Source organism: Trematosphaeria pertusa (assembly GCF_010094035.1).
Source record: "Trematosphaeria pertusa strain CBS 122368 unplaced genomic scaffold BU26scaffold_6, whole genome shotgun sequence".
Taxonomy (NCBI): Eukaryota; Fungi; Ascomycota; class Dothideomycetes; order Pleosporales; family Trematosphaeriaceae; genus Trematosphaeria; species Trematosphaeria pertusa.
In genome coordinates this window covers 894723-912296 of record NW_022987217.1, presented here as the reverse complement: position 1 = coordinate 912296, position 17574 = coordinate 894723, and the positions used below count along the sequence as shown (strand labels likewise).

Sequence of the window (17574 nt, the reverse complement as noted above, 5' to 3'; positions counted from 1 at the left end):
CCAGCCCGGGAAACCAGCCCGGGAAACCAGCCCAGCATCCACCTAACGCAACCCCACCAGTGCATCTACTCCAGCCCAGGCCCCGCGCAGCACAACCTCTCCCACATGCACTGTAGCTTACAGTAGCTTATCCATCCATCCCGAGGTTCAAATCCCTCAGCACGCCTACCAGCCTACTTACCCTTGTACATATGTATGACGCCCACCCCGCAGAGGCGGCTGGTGGACCTTCCCGATGGGTGCGATGTACCGGGATGACGGTTGTTTGCGGGCGAGTCGAATCGGGCCGAGCAAGAGCGGGAAGCAAGCGAGTGGGAGGCCTGAGGCTAGTTGGTTAGGACTGTGCAGCGCGGTGCAGTACTATGTCTCGCTTTGGTGGGCGCGGCGAGCGGGGCGGGAGGAGTGGCGGGGTGGGATATGTTGGACTGGATTGGGAGAATCACAGCACTCTAGGAGTCGGGAGTGGGTTTGACTTTGACTTCAACTTCAGCTTTGAGTTTGAGTTTAACTTTCACTTCAACTTCAGCTTTGAGTTTGAGTTTAACTTTGACGTCTTTGCTGGCTCTGGACTTACTCAGGTGTTTGACGGCTAAAACGCAGGCGAGAGGGCTGGCTGTGCACTGCGGTAACTCAGGTTTCAGCGCACTCTGCGCTGGAGGAAGGAAGGGTATGTGAGTGAAAATAGCAGCTAGCAAAACGCATAGTTGGAACAAGTTCCCAGCGGACTTACCGAGAAACGTATGTGTGCGTGTCGTAGCGAGTTCTATTACGTTATCCAGAAAGACGGGGCCGATGTTTTTCTAACGATACATAGCTTTCAATGCCTTATTCTCAATCGCGGTGATAGAGTGGAAAGCCACAGCTGGGAACCACAGAACTACGGACGAATCACGCCAGGCATCTACATCCCTGAACTCATATCCTACTACTCGTAAAATGGAGGAAAGGAACTACATATACAAGACCAAGCGGCAAGAGCTAGAACTACCCCAGCCCGAGTACAATACCTAGCTTCCCACCTGCGACGCCTCAATCTCCTGTACATACAACTCCACAATACGTACGTCGCCTTCCATGGACACCGACACCGACTACAACGCCATTACTATCCCAGTCCGCTTTTACCGCCCGCACCTAACGCACTGGGAAATTTCAGTCTTCGCAACGAACAGAGGACCTCCATAACTTCAGGATAGAAGTCAGGAACATAGCTATCTATATGCACCGCGCTCGTATCCACAGAACGAAAAAGGTCCAAAGCAAAATCGAAGGGGGCTTTGAAACGGAGGTATGAGCACAGCGCCGAGAGTCGTCGAAGTCCCTCCGCTCTCCAGCGGAATAGTGGTGAATTCTCCCCGGGAAATGTCCGATTTGTGCTGCTCAGAAAGGAGAAGATGGGAAGGCGGCTGGTGGAGTATCGGCATGGCGGCGGGCGCGGTGTATGCCTTGATCGTGCGAGGGGGCGGTGAGACGTTTTGGCTGGAGAGAGGCGAGATGTGATGGAGAAGGAAAGAGGGCTGGATTGAAGGATGGCAAGGGCAGCTGCGAGATTCACGGTGCAGAGCGTGCGTGTTTTGCGGAGCACACGACGTCCGCGAGTTAAGAGCGAAAGGCCAGGCGCGAGCGCACACGAACGCAAATGTCGATTGCTCCGACTATTCCCCCGGAGCGGCAGAAGCCTCATCGCCATTCCCCTCCGCAATCCTGCTCTGCCTCCGGCGCTGCCTACTCCCATGTGTCAGTCCCACCTACACTTCCTTCGACATCGATAAGGTCAGACTCACACTTCATCATGGCCCCACCTGGGCAGCCCGGTCCTCGCCTCATTAGCGCAATGCGCTCCAATAGTCTCCTCATTCACCGAGTTGAGGTACTCGCGTGCAGCTGACGACATGCTCTGCCTGTTAGCGCCCCTGATGCCCTTCAAGAAACCATTCGGGCCATGGGACCTGAAATGCTGGGCCGAATAGATCGACTCTGGGGGAGGTGTGGAGTAGAGTGACGCCTCTAGCAGAGCAGCCGCTTGCGAAGCCAGGTCTCTATCCGGTGGGGCGCTTCGCCTCGCTTGCGGATGGTATGAGCCGGTGAAATTTCTCCCGCTCCCCGTCTGGCAATCTGTCGGTCCTGCAACACCGCCCATCTCTTCTCCTGGCGCAGCTGGTTTGCCGTTGCCTAGGACTCTGGCAGAGTGTCTGTGCTTCAGCTTGGGATTCTCGCGCCGAGCAGAGGCACCACTACTGTAGCTTGGTAGCCGCTGGAGACCTGGCGCGTCGAAGAGTTCCTTGAACCTGGATCCGGTGATAGGATCCTTGGCGACTGATATGCTCGAGCCGCGAGAGTTCACGCGCGACACGGGCGCGGAGCGGCTGAGGAGCTCATTGAGTTCAACGGTCGAGGGTGTGGGCGAGGGGGAAGAGGGGGAGAAGGTAAGAGCATGCTGCAGAGCTTCTTGCAGCTGCTCGGGTGATGGTCGAGCAAGTGGTGTCAGAGGGAGTGAAGAATGTCTGGCTTTTGAAGGTTGACGACCGACCGACGAACTCGCTTTCGAAAACGAAGCATGGTTAAGGGCCTGACGAAGGGCTTCCTCGAGCTCTTCGTCTGAGGGTCTGGCGTCCCGATATACTCCCTGTTTGCCTTTCCAACGCCAGGAGGCTACATCGTCTTCTCCCTTGGTGGAGGTAGCTGGAGATTCCGAAGGTTTGCCCAAAGCTTGAAGAACAGCTGTCTCCAAGGCATCCTCTGTTGGGGGTGCGAGGGGGCATTCGCAATCGGCCTTCTGCTTCCCCTTCAATTTCGGGGGATTCGAGAGCATAGCTTCCTCATACGGGGCATGGATCTGCTCATCGTCCCCTCGTGGTGCCGAATCGGAGCGATCAGTATCTTGTCCTAAAAGGCCTGCAGCGCTTGACGGCGCGACGGTCTTCGGGTAAGGATCCTGGAATATACCAGGTGTAGCCGAAGGTGACGAGCCGTCGGGGAACGAAGGGGCGATAGACTTCCTCCTGCTTGAAGCCTTTCGCGGAAGTAGCGGCCGTTCAGTGGCTGTTTCAGCAATCTGACCTGCGCCCTGGTATTCGCTGCTCGAATCTTCCAGGCCCTGCCCAAGCTCCTCGCTGAACTGCGACATTAGTGTACAGAGGGCTACCGGTTGTGAGTTGCTAGCAGAAGCCGTTCGTCGAATAGTAAATGGATGCGCAGCAGGATGTGAGATGCGCGAAAAATCTAAGGAAACATCCTTGGGAATTAGGCTCGTACTGCCAGCGAGAATCTCAGGCAGGAAGTCAGTGCTTTCCTCCGACGGCCCTTGTAAGGGCCCGCAAGAGAACTTTGGAACCTCGATATTATCTCGGCCGCGACTTCCGGTGCCTGCGTCGCAGCGAGGAGCCGCTGCAGGCATGCTGTCCGCTACTGGCTTCTGCTGCTCAGCTCGAGTATCTTCCACTGCTGGGTGCTGTAACAGAGTCGATTCATCATTGATAGCTTCCATACGATCACGGGCTTCGAGCCATGCATCGACGGCACTGTGTTCCCCTGTCTGATGGGTTTGAAGAGCACCCACGTCTGCATCGGGTCTTTCCAATTGCGGTGGGGGGACCGCATCCTCATGTTTCTCAATTAGCGGATGCTCAGAAGCTTTCCTAACAACCTGGGCAATCTGCGGAATAGGTGGGTGCCCTCCGGACTGCCTTGAAGGACCGTTTTTGACTCCATTCAACACCAACGAAGTGTGTGGACTACGGCCATCACACAGCGTGCCCGGGGAGCTTCCATGCTGAGAATTTCTGTTGGATGCTATGGCGAACACGTCGGACACTGGCTTTCGTTTATGCGTATTCTTTATGAATGGCAGACCACCCAGGCAGCCAGTCGAGGCTGAGGAAGGTTGTAGGCCCTTGTTCAATACTGAATCCATCGTCGACACCAGAGTCCCGTCGGGTGATTCTTCTTCCGAGTTTGACGTGCTAAGGTCAGGGTGTGATGGGACTTGTCCATCTCGCGGCTCCCAAGCACGCTTGGAGTATCTTAGGGATATAAATCGACGCGTTTGTGCACTGGATAGCTGGTTTTGCGGTCTCGGAGCTCTGGTCATGGATAGTGGACGTGGTATGTTCGCCTCTAAGTTCGGTTTTGGCCTACGCAAGCGGCTACCGGAAGTATCATTTTGGGGAGTGGTTATTAGGGGCAAGCTGGTTGGAGTGCGGCTTCCATTGCTTGACTCGGCTGATCTTTTGAAGGACAAATTCCGGCGGGGAGAGGGCTTGTTGTGTCCTGATTTGACTGCTCTGAGCTCACGGTTCGGCTCAGTTTTTGGGTTCTTCGCTGATCGCTTCACCGGTGCCTGCTTGGACGATTTAGTGTTAGTCACATTGCACAACACGTTTAAAGCTTGGATTGGATGAAGAGCGCAGGGAAGATGCGGCATATGGTGACTTACAAGATTTTTCTCCTTTACTAGACCTTGTGTGGAAGCCTCGTCGTTACGAGTTCCCTCCTCGTTGATCCCAAGACGGCATTCGGCGAGCCGTTCCGGTTCTCGCTGAACAACGTCGTCGGTGAACCCTGATACATGGCTTGGTGGCTTAGTCTCTACCTCGTAGACTAGCTTCTCCCTGCGGGGATTGTGGAAAAACTTAGCCATGAATTTCTTCATGCGTTTGGGGGCAACCATGCTGTGCGATGTCGAAGAGTATCCACCGAAGCTCCGAGGAGTGTGCCGAGAATCTGCGGCGAATGCAGAGAGAGGTGTTTCGAAGAGGTGGAGGATGCATCATCTAGGTTCGTTGGGAAGGCGTCTGGGTTATTGACAAAAGCTGACTTGCCAAATGCAATATTGACGTTCCGTGGTTCCTCAAACCTCCTCAACATGGGAGATCCACGTGGTGCGATAACGGAGAAGCATTCGTAGGGATCGGTCGCTGTTACGATGAGGACACAATGCGTCCAGGAGGCATTGTTGTTCCGGCTGATCGAGAGAGCACTGCGTGCAATGAAGTTTACTCACAATTGCTCGTCTTTGACCCTCAGCATTCGGCGTCAAATTTGCCAAGGTTGGGCCCTTACGAGGGCCGAACGTCGCGGAACGGCGCGACACTACCGGTAGCGGACATACATCCATGGTTGATGGAACGGTTAACGGTCGCTACAATAGCGCTGAGATTATCAAGACTTTCTTCCTCTCCTCAAGGTATTGAGCGGTATTTTCTGGCGTCCCAGTAAGATGGCATGCGTCTGAAGTGGGCGCCGCGTTGGAGTGCCGAAATAAACATGCCCGGCCGAGGAGCGTATGCGAAGCGGCAGGGAGAAATGATGCAGTTTTATGCGGGGCCAGGAGCTCGCTCCATGGTCAAAACCGTTACATCCATGGAATTCTCAGGGGAGACATTAGGGGTTCGAGAGCGAGCTTGTCCGACCTACGTTCTGCGCAGGGCGGTATCGAAAGATGATCATGTCTACCGAATCTACGCTAGGTGCAACAAACTCGTCTCGAATTTCAGGCCGTGCTAACGGATATTTGTCGCTCGCCGTCATGTAATCCCTCACGGCAGACAAACGAAGAGGGCGCATCCGTCCTCGCTCATGATCGCTCATGATGCGTTCGCGCTGTCGTGCCCCCAACCCCAATGTACGGCGAGACGGTTAGCTAAAGAACATGAGAATTACTCTTGCCGAAATACCAGTCACTATCTCGCCTTCCCCTCGAGCTGGGAGAAGAACTGCTCACACCTTCCTGATTTCCGGCTCTTCGGTAAATGGGTCTCCGAGGAGTTCCATCACCATCCGTCGCAAAAATCCAGCCTGCAAGTCAGGCAACCGACTTAGTAAAATCATCGGCCTTCCCTCGCCTTCCAGCCGAGCGCCTGCCGACGCATCGATACCAAGCGAGAAGCCTTAGGAGGATATGTACTCTACCGGAAAGTCCGGCACAAGCAGGTGATGGAATTTTCGCCCAAAAAACAAGGCAGCCAATGCCCCCAAGTCTTGCTCACTTAACTTTCAGGCTTCGCACACCGGCCGATTGGCGGTGAAGAGGCGAACTTACCATTGGTGTATAGAACCCGCGTGGTTGGTAATTCGAACTGGGCTCCGGGAGCGCGCAACGCCTCCGAGCCGGCGCCGGGGGGAACACCGTGAGACTCCACGCGTCGATATGCATGATCGTCTCCGCATCTACTGACCCAACGACCACAGCGTTGGGCCAGTATCACAGCCTTCTTTCTCTACAATGGGTAATCACTAGTAAGGTAGACAGAGTAGCATCTGACTACCACTGCGTGGGAACATTCCTATACGTAAGCTCAAAAATCAGAACCTGGGTTGGCTCGGAAAAAGCTCGACGGTTCGCAAGCACGAGAACTGACACTCTTCTCGAGAATAGGATGGCTGGCTGGCTGGCATTCGCTTGAGTGCGACCGCGGCTCGCGATCTCCCAATGCGAAAATCGTAAGATAGTGTCAGTCTCGGCCCAGGAGCAGGGCTCCGGGCAAAACAGGGAATAAATTTCCAATACAAATCACACTGCATGATCGGTGTGACCATGGGGTGTGATTGAGGGCCTGCGGCAGCCCAGCCAACTCTTCTCACCCATTGCGGGACGGACGGCTGACGTTCGACCAAGCACGATTCGTGATCAGTCAATACAAGAGCGAGGGACGGGGGTAGGTTTGGCTCCGGGACCAGGGCATCGGGCAAGGGGACTGATGGCTTCGTATTCAACAGTGCATTGCATTATCGGTGCGACCGTGGAGTGGGAATAGTTTGAGGGAAAAGCCGGCATTGCAGGAGACGAATATGCGGGTCTGCGAAATCCTTTCCAGGACAGGTAACGTGCAGGTCCGCGCGGGATGATTGATGAGAGCCGTATGCTTGAATAGTAGCACGGCATTGTCCCTGTCGCGGATAGATTAGGCGTCAAGCTGAGGCAAAATAGAGGTGGCTTGCGCGGAGGTTTGAGTAGCCGCCAGACTGGGATTGAGTTATCTCTTGGGTGAGAAATTAGCTGCAGAGAACAAACAGGCTGAAGGGCCGAGAACAAAGCATGCAGCTCGTAACGTCCTGCGATTATCGCTTGCTGCCGTGTGTGCGCGGAAGAGGAAGGAGGAGCGCACACACTGACGACAGCCTGATTGCCTCGTCGCAAGTCGCTGGGACCGGCCGCGCTCGTAAAGCATTCTAGCGATAGGTCGGAAAGACCTTTCTATTCCGCAATGGTGAGGTTCTAGGGGTGCCTGAGAGCACGTTCACCCCACGGAGCCCGGCGGAACGGTTAGAGTGCACCCAGCAACCGCCCGCTCGGGTCGCCCCAAAGAAACGGCTCGCCCTCAACTTGAGCCGTCAAATGACATGAGAAGCGCAAAAGAAATAAGCCTTCTGCAGCCAAGGCCAAACGGTTGCTGCGTGGCTCCAATAGGGGCCGTGAATGCAAACGTTGATGCCGATGATGCGGCATTGGCGAACTCGAAGTGGTGGAGGATGAGACGCAAGGCAAAGAGAAAAAACACACGCGGATCTCGACGCTAAAAGCCGAAGAGCACAAGCTGCTACACGGCCCGGTTAAATGGCTCTGTGCTTGTGTTCGTGATCCCTTGATAGAGATAGAGCGTTCCTTGGCTCCACGCCCCGCTTCGCGGGCGCTTTGTGCATAGTCCCACGCAAATGCTCCGTACAAGGCAACGTGACAAATTTCGTCTTGCCTTGCGTCTGTCTGTTACCTGCAAGACAAAGAAGGTTTGAGCGGCTGGCCAATCAGAAGCTCGGGCACCTGCAGCATCTTCCTTTGGGAGAAAAGCAAGCGCATTGGCAGGCTCGGTACGTTTCGCAAGTCGACAAAGGCACATATGGTCGGGCTTCCATGCTCGTGCCGGAGAGAAGGTTTGCTTTCAATGAGACTTTATCAATGGCCTGCGGACTCGTTCACCTCTTGTGCAAGCTAGGCGCGAATTGCCATTTTCATCGAGCGCACAGGCATAAGCACGGTCTGTAGACTAGGATGTGAGGCCGGTCACATCGCATGCTAGGCTGTCTTTCAATATCCTATCACAGGGTCTAGCGAGGATACCGTACACAGTACATACAGTGCAAGTGCCATCTGCACGTTCGTCTCCACTTGGGTTCTCGAGGGCCTTGGTTCCGGGACGAGAGCACGTTCACTGTGAGGATCGGTGGGACCGAGAGTTAATACGAAGTGCTCGGGCTTGGAGACTGATATGCCCAGCGCTAGCGTTCAATAAGTATCGTGATTTGAGCTGCTACTCCGCGTCGCATTTTCGACTGGTTATCGCCCACATTGATTGAAGAACGACCAAGCCATACGATCTGAAGCCTCTGGTAAGTGACAGCAGTAGAATAATTGGTCTCGAAGCGAGCAAGCGCGATGTAGGTCTGCAAGCGCGTAAATGATCAATAGATAGCTGACAGGTATTTGTAGCCTTGTTCACGGAGACAATGGAGAGAAGTGGAAGAATCGGCCTTGTTGAATCTGGTGAAGAAGCGTCGGCATCACGGATAAATCGATTGTCGGAAGAGAACTTGCGGATATATGATGCCGCGTGTCCAAAGGTAGATGGCCTTTGTGAGCAATATCCAACGACTGTTGACGAGAGCTGTGTGCAGAGCGACGGATATTTCCAGGTCAACCTAATCCGGGAAGAGCGGGCACGGGAGGCCGAGCGCGAGACCTACCGCCAGATATACGGCGACGTGGACCACCTGTCGGATGCAGACTTCTCCCCCCACGACACCGATATAGCGCTTCGTCGAAAAGCATCGCAAGACGCGTTGAGACTATACACAGGCTCCATCGCATCTCTTTCCACGCCAATGGACCGCTTTCTCGCAATGAGTCCATCGCAGGATACACACCCGTGGCTGGCGAAGAATCTGATGGCGGAGTCTGGCGTACCGTCCGGCGACCTGGAAGGGCTCGATGTAAGGAGGCTTGCATCGGAGCTGGTGAGCGGAGAGGCGGGGCCACACGAGAGCGGGGAGGCAAGCGCAGGGAGCCCGAGACCGTCGTCGGATACACTGTCTATTTCGAGGTTCATGGAAAGCAAGGAAAGGAGAGAAGCCGGCAAGGCGAGGAACTGGCAAAAGGTTCGGATGAGGCGACAAAGACGGAGCACGACAGATAAGACGAAGAGGCCGAGATCGGCTCCGCAGAGTCCGCCGAAGTGATCGGTGTGCGGTTCTGTCCACGGGTGTCGACGGAGGGTGCTCCAGACGCATTTCCTCGGAGAACACGGCTAGCGACACGCGACCCCGGCCTTCCCTCACGATATACCACAGTAGCGAATAGAGTAGTGTGTAATAGTCAAGCTCGGAATTAGCATCGGACTTAATGGAATGAGGGAGCAACTGAAAAACCGCGCTGTCCACCTTGGCGATCTCCCTCTGCAAGCTCTGCGAGGACTTTTCATCTCAAGTGATCTCGGACGGCAGACAGACGCAGCGAATCGAGGAATTTTGCCGTGGTCACGATGGGCGGGCGTGGGATGGATGGCGAAAGTCGTGGGCCCTGGAGGGCGCCTGGTGGGGGTGCACCTGACTGCAGCCGCGAAGCGAGCCATTCACGGCCGGCGCAATGGCCGGGGCGTGCAGACAAGGAAATGCCCCAGCGCATTATTATTATTGAAGCTTGAGGAAGGACAGCGAGGCCGCGCGATGCAAACTGCAAACTGCAAACTGCAAACTGGCGAAGAGGTGCCAATGACGCAAGCTGCGAAGAGATTTGATTTTCTGTGGATCGGGCGCCGCAGGCGTCGGGCCGAGCGATTGCTGTGTAGAGAGAGGCCGGAGCCGCACGGCAGGCCCTGACGAGCCACTGCAAGCTCCAGTCGCAGCCTCTCGCCGACTATCGCACCTTTGCTGAGCAGAGACAATGCAGATTTCTCTCACCGCCTTCCTGCCCGTTTATGCGCCGCGACCGCGACCCACAGGTTTCCGCCTGCCTGTTGAGTCGTCGTTGGCCGGCCCTCCGCCGTGGCTTCGCTCTTCGCGACCTTTCCCCGTCGCATCGTGAGCCCGCATTCATTGTCCATTTCCATTTCCTCTTCACAGCAATTACTTTTGCCACCTCAGCCAGCTCTCCTAGCCCTCATCGTCGTCGTGTGACCTGTCTCCTGTTTCCTCTCCGAGTCCTCAAAGCACGTCTGCCCCGCGCCCCGCCGCCAGGGCAAGTCACTCGTACCTCGAGCCATACTGACCGGCGTCACCAGTACTTCGCAGCAGTATCCTTCGACCGCAACACCACACTCCCCTGCGTACACTCTCTGCACAGGCCTGCCGCCAGCCCCGACCCCCGTAGCATGAGCTCGCAATCTTTGAAGCCGCGCCGTTCATCCACTGCCCTCGACCCGTACGCTGCACCGCACATCTACTACGGCGACCACACCGCGCGGAACCATGCCAGAGCCAGGACCTACTCTGCTGTGAGTGGCCGCACCGGCCCCCAATGACTGATATGCAGTGTCTGACAGGCTGCAGAACGTAGAAGCAACCGGCCGCAACGCTTCCCACGCCGACGGCAACTTTCCAGGTCGGCGAATTTCTCACGGTACGTACCAGCGCAGCATCTGCATGCATTGCACACATACTTACCGTCCGCAGATGAAGTTTCCCTGCAGCCGCGCCGCTTCCTCATCCAGGTCGAGCCCACGCTCAGGACACTCCTCTCGCGCGAGGACACGGACGAGAACTACCAGATAACAATTGAGGACAAGGGCCCCAAGGTACGACTCTCTGTGTCAATTGCGCTGTTCGGGAGCTAATTCGGTGCAGGTGCTCTCCCTTGGGACGCTCGCCTCCAATGCCCACAACAAATTCGACGTGCGGGGCACCTACATGCTCTCGAACCTCCTGCAGGAGCTCACGCTCGCCCAAGACTACGGCCGCAAGACCATTGTCCTCGACGAAGCCCGCCTGAACGAGAACCCCGTGAACCGCCTCTCCAGGCTGATTACATACTCCTTCTGGGATGGGTTGACGCGCCGCATTGACGGCTCCAACATCGAGAAGGTCGGCCGCGATCCAAAGGACTGGACCGACGACCCGCGTCCGCGCATATACGTGCCCCAAGGCGCACCCGAGCAGTACGAATACTACACTCGCGTCGCGAAAGACCACCCCGAGATGCGTCTGGACGTCCAATGGCTTGCGGAAAACTGCGGAGACGAGGCTTACGTGCGGGACCTCAACAAGGCGCCTGGCCTGCTTGCTATTGCCATGGAGGAATATTTCGACCCTGTAACTGGCAAGAAGGACCTGAGGGGTCTTCCCTTTGTTGTCCCTGGTGGACGATTCAACGAGCTCTATGGTTGGGACAGCTACATGGAGTCCCTCGGGCTGATGATCAACGACCGCGTGGACCTCGTCAAAGCCATGGTCACCCATTTTTGCTTCTGTATTAAGCACTATGGCAAAATTCTTAACGCTAACCGTACATACTACCTCTGCCGCTCGCAGCCCCCCTTCCTCACGGACATGGCTCTGCGCGTCTACGAACGCATCAAGTATGAACCTGGAGCCCAAGAATTCCTCCGCGAGGCCATCCTCGCTGCTATCAAGGAGTATTACACGGTGTGGACGGCCCCGCCCCGCCTGGATCCTGTGACAGGCCTTTCTCGCTATCGTCCTGGCGGCCTCGGCGTTCCACCCGAGACCGAAGCTTCCCATTTCGAGCACATCCTGATGCCGTACGCGAACAAGCATGGCATGACCTTCGAAGAGTTTGTGGAAGCATACAACTACCGGAAGGTCTCTGAACCGGAGCTTGACGAGTACTTCCTTCACGACCGAGCAGTGCGCGAGTCGGGCCACGATACCTCGTACCGCCTCGAGAAGGTCGCTGCCAATCTCGCTGTTGTCGACGTGAATGCGCTCCTGTACAAGTACGAAGTCGATATCGGCCGTTGCATCCGTAATCACTTTGGTGACCACCTGGAAATGCCTGCCGAATTCTGTGGAGCCGGCATGAAGCCTGGCCAGGTTGAGACGTCCGCAGCCTGGGAACGCCGCGCGCGGAAGCGCCGTATGGCCGTCGACAAGTACCTCTGGGACGAGGAAGCCGGCATGTACTTCGACTACGACACCGTCAATCAGGAGCGCACCGGCTACGAGAGCGCAACAACCTTCTGGCCCATGTGGTCCGGCCTAGCCACACCCCGGCAAGCGAACGTGCTAGTGCAGCAAGCGCTCCCCAAGTTTGAATGCTTCGGAGGTCTCGTGTCGGGTACCGAGAAGTCTCGCGGTGCAGTTGGTATCGACCGTCCCAACCGCCAGTGGGATTATCCGTTCGGGTGGGCCCCGCAGCAGATTCTCGCCTGGGTCGGTCTCCAGCGATACGGATACGACGCAGAGGCCCAGCGCTTGTCGTACAGGTGGCTCTACATGGTCACCAAGGCCTTCGTCGACTTCAATGGCGTTGTTGTCGAGAAGTACGATGTCACCCGTCCCATTGATCCTCACAAGGTCGAGGCGGAGTATGGAAACCAAGGAAGCGACTTCAAGGGCGTTCCTCGCGAAGGGTATGTGACTTTTTTTTAGTGCAGATCTTGGGTGGTTGCTAACGACGTGCAGGTTCGGCTGGGTCAACGCCAGCTACATATACGGTCTTACGCTCCTTAGTGCCCACATGCGACGTGCTCTGGGAGCGCTCACCAAGTGGGACACGTTCGAGCAGGCCATGACGGATTTGGGAATGTTTTAAGGTACGACGGTAACGGCAGCAACATCACGACCACGACCTTATGACAATGAATGAAGAGCATTAGACGCACTAGAAGTTGCATCTGCTGTCCACCATAACAGCAGCAGTATTGTTTTTTGATGGTTAACGGCGTCGGCGGCGTTTGCAAAAGTCACGGCGGTTCTGGACTAGTTCGGTTGGTATTCTGGCTCTGCTATGTCTTTTCAACCAGGCTTGGCGGACGTGGAGGGTGGTATTGGTAGTCGTGGATTGCGGGACGGGGAGGAGGTGATAATGTGGGTGGATGCTGTGGCGAAGGGAAGGGGGATTGGTTCCTACGCCCTAGATAGTGGTGAATGGACCATATATTACTAGTGCCCTTTTCCCAAATGGTGTGCAACAGGATGTCTGAACTGCTTCAATGGCGTTTCAGAAGCCGACGAGTGGCTTTTTGGAAGACTGCTAGTCCGATTCGCCATACGCAGGTACAGTGACCGGACCGCGCGCCGATTGTAAATGTTGGGGCGGGAAAGGGCGGCGAAAGGGCGAGATCGAGAGAAGGAACGAGAAGCACGGGCCCGATATGGTTTAGCGCGGGGACATAGCCACCGCATCTTCGACTCACGCCCGGACACGCCTTACTGCCCATATAAACTCGCCCCCAGCTACTCGTCCCCTTCCTCAGTCCATCCTCGCATTCGAAATCCGTCCTCTCACGCCGTCCAACTAGCAAACGCCACCGACAAACACCCGCCGCACACGAGTACTGTACAAAGGCCCAGCGAGCCCAGCACATCCGCCCACATCAGCTCACGCCTGACCAACCCAACTTCCTCCTCTCCGCACACACAACCACACACCACCCTACCGCATCCCCCGAGAAGTTCTTTCGAAGGACAATACAGAGCCAAGATGAGCACCAACCAGGAATGGGATACCGTCACCAAGATTGGCAGCCGCACTCGCGGCGGCGCGGCTGGACCCCGCGAGACCGTCGTCAAGGGCAAGAGCGCGCTCAACGCCGCTCAGCGCACCGGCGCTATCGTCGGCACGGAGAAGAAGTTTGGGAGTGCTAATGCCGTAAGTCTCTATGTATCTAACCCTTTGTCTACCCCCACCTCACTAACCCTCCACCCAGGCGACCTCAAGCGAAGGCCAGCGCCTCACGAAAGTCGACCGCAGCGACGACATCGTGAAGCCGAAAACCGTCGGCTCCGTCGTCGGACAAGCCATCATCAAAGCGCGCGGCGAGGCCAAGAACGACAAGGGCGGCACCATGACGCAGAAGGAGCTCGCGACCAAGTGCAACACCACGCCGACCGTGATTGCGGACTTTGAGCGCGGGACTGCCGCGCCGGATCAGAAGCTGCTGGGTACCATGGAGAGGGTGCTGAATGTTAAGCTGAGGGGCGAGGGGATTGGGCAGCCGAAGTTTCCGAATAAGAAGAAGTGAGCTGCGGCTTTGAGATGAGGCGGTGATGACACAGTGGCGGATGGACAGATTCTTTCAATTAGCGGGCGTTTTGACGGATAGAAAGAAAAACTGCACGGACGAACGAACGGACGGCTCATTCAAGGACAGACAGATTGCACTCCCAACAATCCTGGCTCTTGATCTTTGTCGGTTTCACGGGGCCTGGCCTGCTATATTCTTCCTCATCTTTCGCCATGGAGCATTATAGACGTTAAGCAAAATGACATCATGACGGGCACTTCCTGTGCGCTCATTCTTTGCTTTCTATATGCACATCTCTCATCTTTCATCTACTAGCCGATCAATATCGTAGCATCGAAGTCTAAGGACTTCTTTTCCTTTTATGTTTGGCGATTTCTTTGCGAAGAGTATGGATTGGGTTATCAGGGAAGGAAAATGCAGCTAGCCAATCGGTGCGGTTTCGGAGGTCAGGAACGTCTCCCAGGAGTAGTTCTGATGAGCTACGCAACGTCACGGACACGTTGCAAATGCGAGCGAGTTAGTGTAAGAAGCCAGTAAACATTTACACGATTTCTCAATTAAGCAAGGGAGAAAAATACACCGACACGAAGGATACGACAAGACGAGACGGTGAACACAACCAAGCACGCCGTTACAGCCAAAAAAAAAACCCCCCCATCTATCCCTATTCCCTTACCCCTTCCACCTCCCTCCCTTCATCACTCAATCTCGACTTCCCCTCCTACTCCTGCCCTCCCTCCACGCCCTCTTCTACCTCTTCCGCCTCTGCCTCACCCTCACCATCCTCTTCCTCCTCAATAACATACAACCCCAACCCCTTACACTCACAGCAACACCTCCCCCCGCCTCCTCCCTCCCCTTCCCTAATCAAGCGCGGACTCAGCGCCACGCCCGCAGCGCCAAATACTACGTCCCCGCCGTTCATACTCCACTCCATAGCGTCTCCTCCGGGGAAGTCTTCGAACAGCATGCCGCCGCCGAGAGGAGACATGTTGCTCGGCTGGGGCTGGAGCTGGGCTTGCGCAGCAGGGGCTGGAGGAGAGATCGTCAGACTGGGCAGTGTCGAAGCGCGGAGCCGCGTGAGCGTCGGCGGCGGAGACGAGAGCGGAAGGGAGGGCAGAGAAGGCAGGGAGACTGTGGAAGGGGCAGGTGGCGGGGGAAACGTCACAGCACTCCTCTCCCCGGTCTGCCCTCGCACGTGGTGCTTTTGCGCAGTAGGCTCGGCCTGCGCATGCACCGCTGAAGGACGCGGCGAGGCAGGCGGACTTGGATAGATCCACTCCTCGCTGGAACTGGGACTGCTCCTTCGCGAGGCCTCTGGACTAAGGGCGGGAGAGGGATAGGCGGAGCTCGCGAAGCTAGGCGCTGAGGAGCGCGCAGACGAAGAAGTCCCGGAAGTGTTGTTATCGGAGTAGGATTCGTAGAGCGAGGAGAGGGTCGAAAGTGACGTGCGGAACGAAGCCGCCGACGAGGCGCGCGAGGGCACAGTGGTCGACTCGTCCGGGGGCGCAGGGGACGCCGGGGGGAACGGCGACGATGGGACGGACGCAGGCGGGGAGGAAGCAACAGTTGCTTTCGACGTGGACGAGACGCTCAGCGTGGGGCTGGGCGGCTCCAGACACGAAAGAAGGCTCTTGCCCGCATCTTCTTCTTCCCCATACTCCGTGTCGCTCGAGCCGGCGGAGTATGCCGTCGCTGAACTCGCACTCGATGACCCTGTGTCCGACCTGGAGCGCTTGTTGCTGCGCTCATCCCAGCTTTCGTCGGCCCGTTGGAGTATCAGATCTAGAGCGCGGATGCTGGCGAGGCGGTCCGAGCGGGGAATAGGCGCTTTGCTGGGGCGCGCTGGCTTCGGCGTATGTGTGACAGTGTTGTATGACTCTGCTGGTGGGTCTCCTCTGATGATGCTGTCGTAAGTCGGGCGGGAGAGGGAGGGGTAGGTCATGATGGTTTCGATGGTGGGAAGCGGGTGCAGAAAGGGTCCGACGGAGGAGGAGGAAGAAGCGCGCTTTCTGGCCCCTTTGTCCGCTTTAGGCGGTGGAGAAGATGGCGGAGGGGGAAGACGTGCTGATTGGATTCGTGTAAGTGGTTGATCATCAAATACCAAACATACTAGAGGGGCTGATAGCATACCAAGGCTAGTGGTCCGCAGAGGCATCTTCATGATCGCTTTGCCCTTCTCTTCTTCCTCTGAGACACTTGTGGTCCCTTCCATGGCACGTTGTCCAGAGCCCTCTGCTGCAGAGAAGGCGGACAATTGTTGAGCGCCTTGCATGCTTCGCGGCGGTAGCGCAACGAACTGGCTACGTCAGCCGGATTGTTGAGAGAAGCGGCTGCGACGAGGAGGGAGTGGAAGAAGAAGAGAAGAAAGAGTAAAGTCAGGGGCGTAATATGAAGAGATGACGACGTCGCAGACGTCGATTGTCGAGACATGAAGGTAGGACGTACAATGTAATGGACGAGTATCCGGGGCCGGCTGTGAGAAGGCAGGGGGGTGAAGACGAAGAACGGATATATAGCTGTAGGAAGGAGTGGCCGAGACTTTGAGCGGGAAGTGTCCAGCACTGATGGCGACCTGGCTGCTCCATGAGGATGAAGTGGGCCGTTCTTATACGCATCCCCTTCATCCTAACAGCACTTCGTTTTCCACATTCCGCACCAGCGATCCTCCTCCTCGTCCTGTCTCTCATTCTGCTCATTACCAACACTGCCCTCTAGGATGGAGTGCCTGGAGGGGCTTAGTGTTGGGAGGCGTTGCGGAGGGTTGGCCTACATTTAGAAGGCGGCGTGGTAGTCAAAGGACCGCGGTACAGCGTCTGCTGAGAACAGAGTAGAAGTTTGGCGCAGGTACAGAGGGGTAAATCGGTTAGTGGAATGGTGCATGGCGACAAGCGCGTTTCCCGAGCGCGGATAGAAACGCAAACGCCTACAGAACAGACGGGTAACATTAGCGACGCTCGTCGGGACTACCATAGGATTGGTGGATATGCGGTCTCAGTTCGACACAGTAGACCGGACTGATATCCTTGGACGGAGCGCTTGTCTAGTGAACACGATGCAAGCCAGCGTCGGCTACAGCCGCGAACGGTGGACCAATGCTGGAAGCATAGAAGACAACGTGAAACGGCCAAACGAGGCAGTGAGTCGACGGTACGGCGACGACATCCTCGGATACAGGGCCGGAACCAATTGCGGCCACAGACTGGAACGCTAGCAAGGCGTAGAGGCTGGGGAGGTAGCTAAGAGAGTACTCCGCAATTGAGGCCGCGTGAGCGTCAGCGTCTCCAGTATACTCAGTGGCATATGCTCAATCGAGGCGCAGAGCGGGGAACTCTGCTTATCTCGTGTAGATTTGGGGCCGATGAAAGTGGAGCGTATACCCAAAACTGGGTTCAAAACTCTAGTGGAAGAAATTAGCGGTGTCAAAATGTGGACAGAT

The 17574-nt window shown here is 56.3% G+C and overlaps 4 protein-coding genes across 4 annotated transcripts; 2 read left to right on the top strand and 2 right to left on the bottom strand.

Moving 5' to 3' along the window:
- Positions 1-1527: 1527 nt before the first annotated feature.
- On the bottom strand, positions 1528-5116 carry BU26DRAFT_550200 (uncharacterized protein; the record flags this gene model as incomplete). The annotated part of the gene is made up of 4 exons (XM_033832038.1): positions 1528-1725; positions 1785-4339; positions 4436-4722; positions 5062-5116. The coding sequence occupies 4 exons, from the start codon at positions 5114-5116 to the stop codon at positions 1656-1658; spliced, it is 2967 nt and encodes a 988-aa protein (XP_033684886.1). The 3' UTR covers positions 1528-1655.
- Positions 5117-10301: 5185 nt separating this feature from the next.
- On the top strand, positions 10302-12700 carry BU26DRAFT_424909 (glycoside hydrolase family 37 protein; the record flags this gene model as incomplete). Its single annotated transcript, XM_033823596.1, has 5 exons — positions 10302-10424; positions 10480-10549; positions 10603-10724; positions 10774-12518; positions 12571-12700. 5 exons carry the CDS (start codon positions 10302-10304, stop codon positions 12698-12700), a joined length of 2190 nt encoding a protein of 729 aa, XP_033684885.1.
- An 891-nt stretch (positions 12701-13591) lies between these two features.
- Positions 13592-14132, top strand: BU26DRAFT_424916 (multi protein-bridging factor 1; the record flags this gene model as incomplete). The annotated part of the gene is made up of 2 exons (XM_033823597.1): positions 13592-13759; positions 13818-14132. 2 exons carry the CDS (start codon positions 13592-13594, stop codon positions 14130-14132), a joined length of 483 nt encoding a protein of 160 aa, XP_033684884.1.
- Positions 14133-14553: 421 nt separating this feature from the next.
- Positions 14554-16556, bottom strand: BU26DRAFT_291469 (uncharacterized protein). The gene is made up of 2 exons (XM_033821646.1): positions 16269-16556; positions 14554-16202 (listed from the first exon to the last, which is right to left on the bottom strand). The coding sequence occupies exons 1-2, from the start codon at positions 16408-16410 to the stop codon at positions 14857-14859; spliced, it is 1488 nt and encodes a 495-aa protein (XP_033684883.1). The 5' UTR covers positions 16411-16556; the 3' UTR covers positions 14554-14856.
- Between the last annotated feature and the right edge of the window lie 1018 nt (positions 16557-17574).

Coding starts and splice junctions, on each gene's coding strand:
- BU26DRAFT_291469 (XM_033821646.1), bottom strand. CDS start 16,410: ATGCAAGGCGCTCAACAATTGTCCGCCTTCTCTGCAGCAGAGGGCTCT. Junction 16,203..16,268: donor TCTGCGGACCACTAGCCTTG/GTATGCTATCAG, acceptor GAATCCAATCAG/CACGTCTTCCCCCTCCGCCA.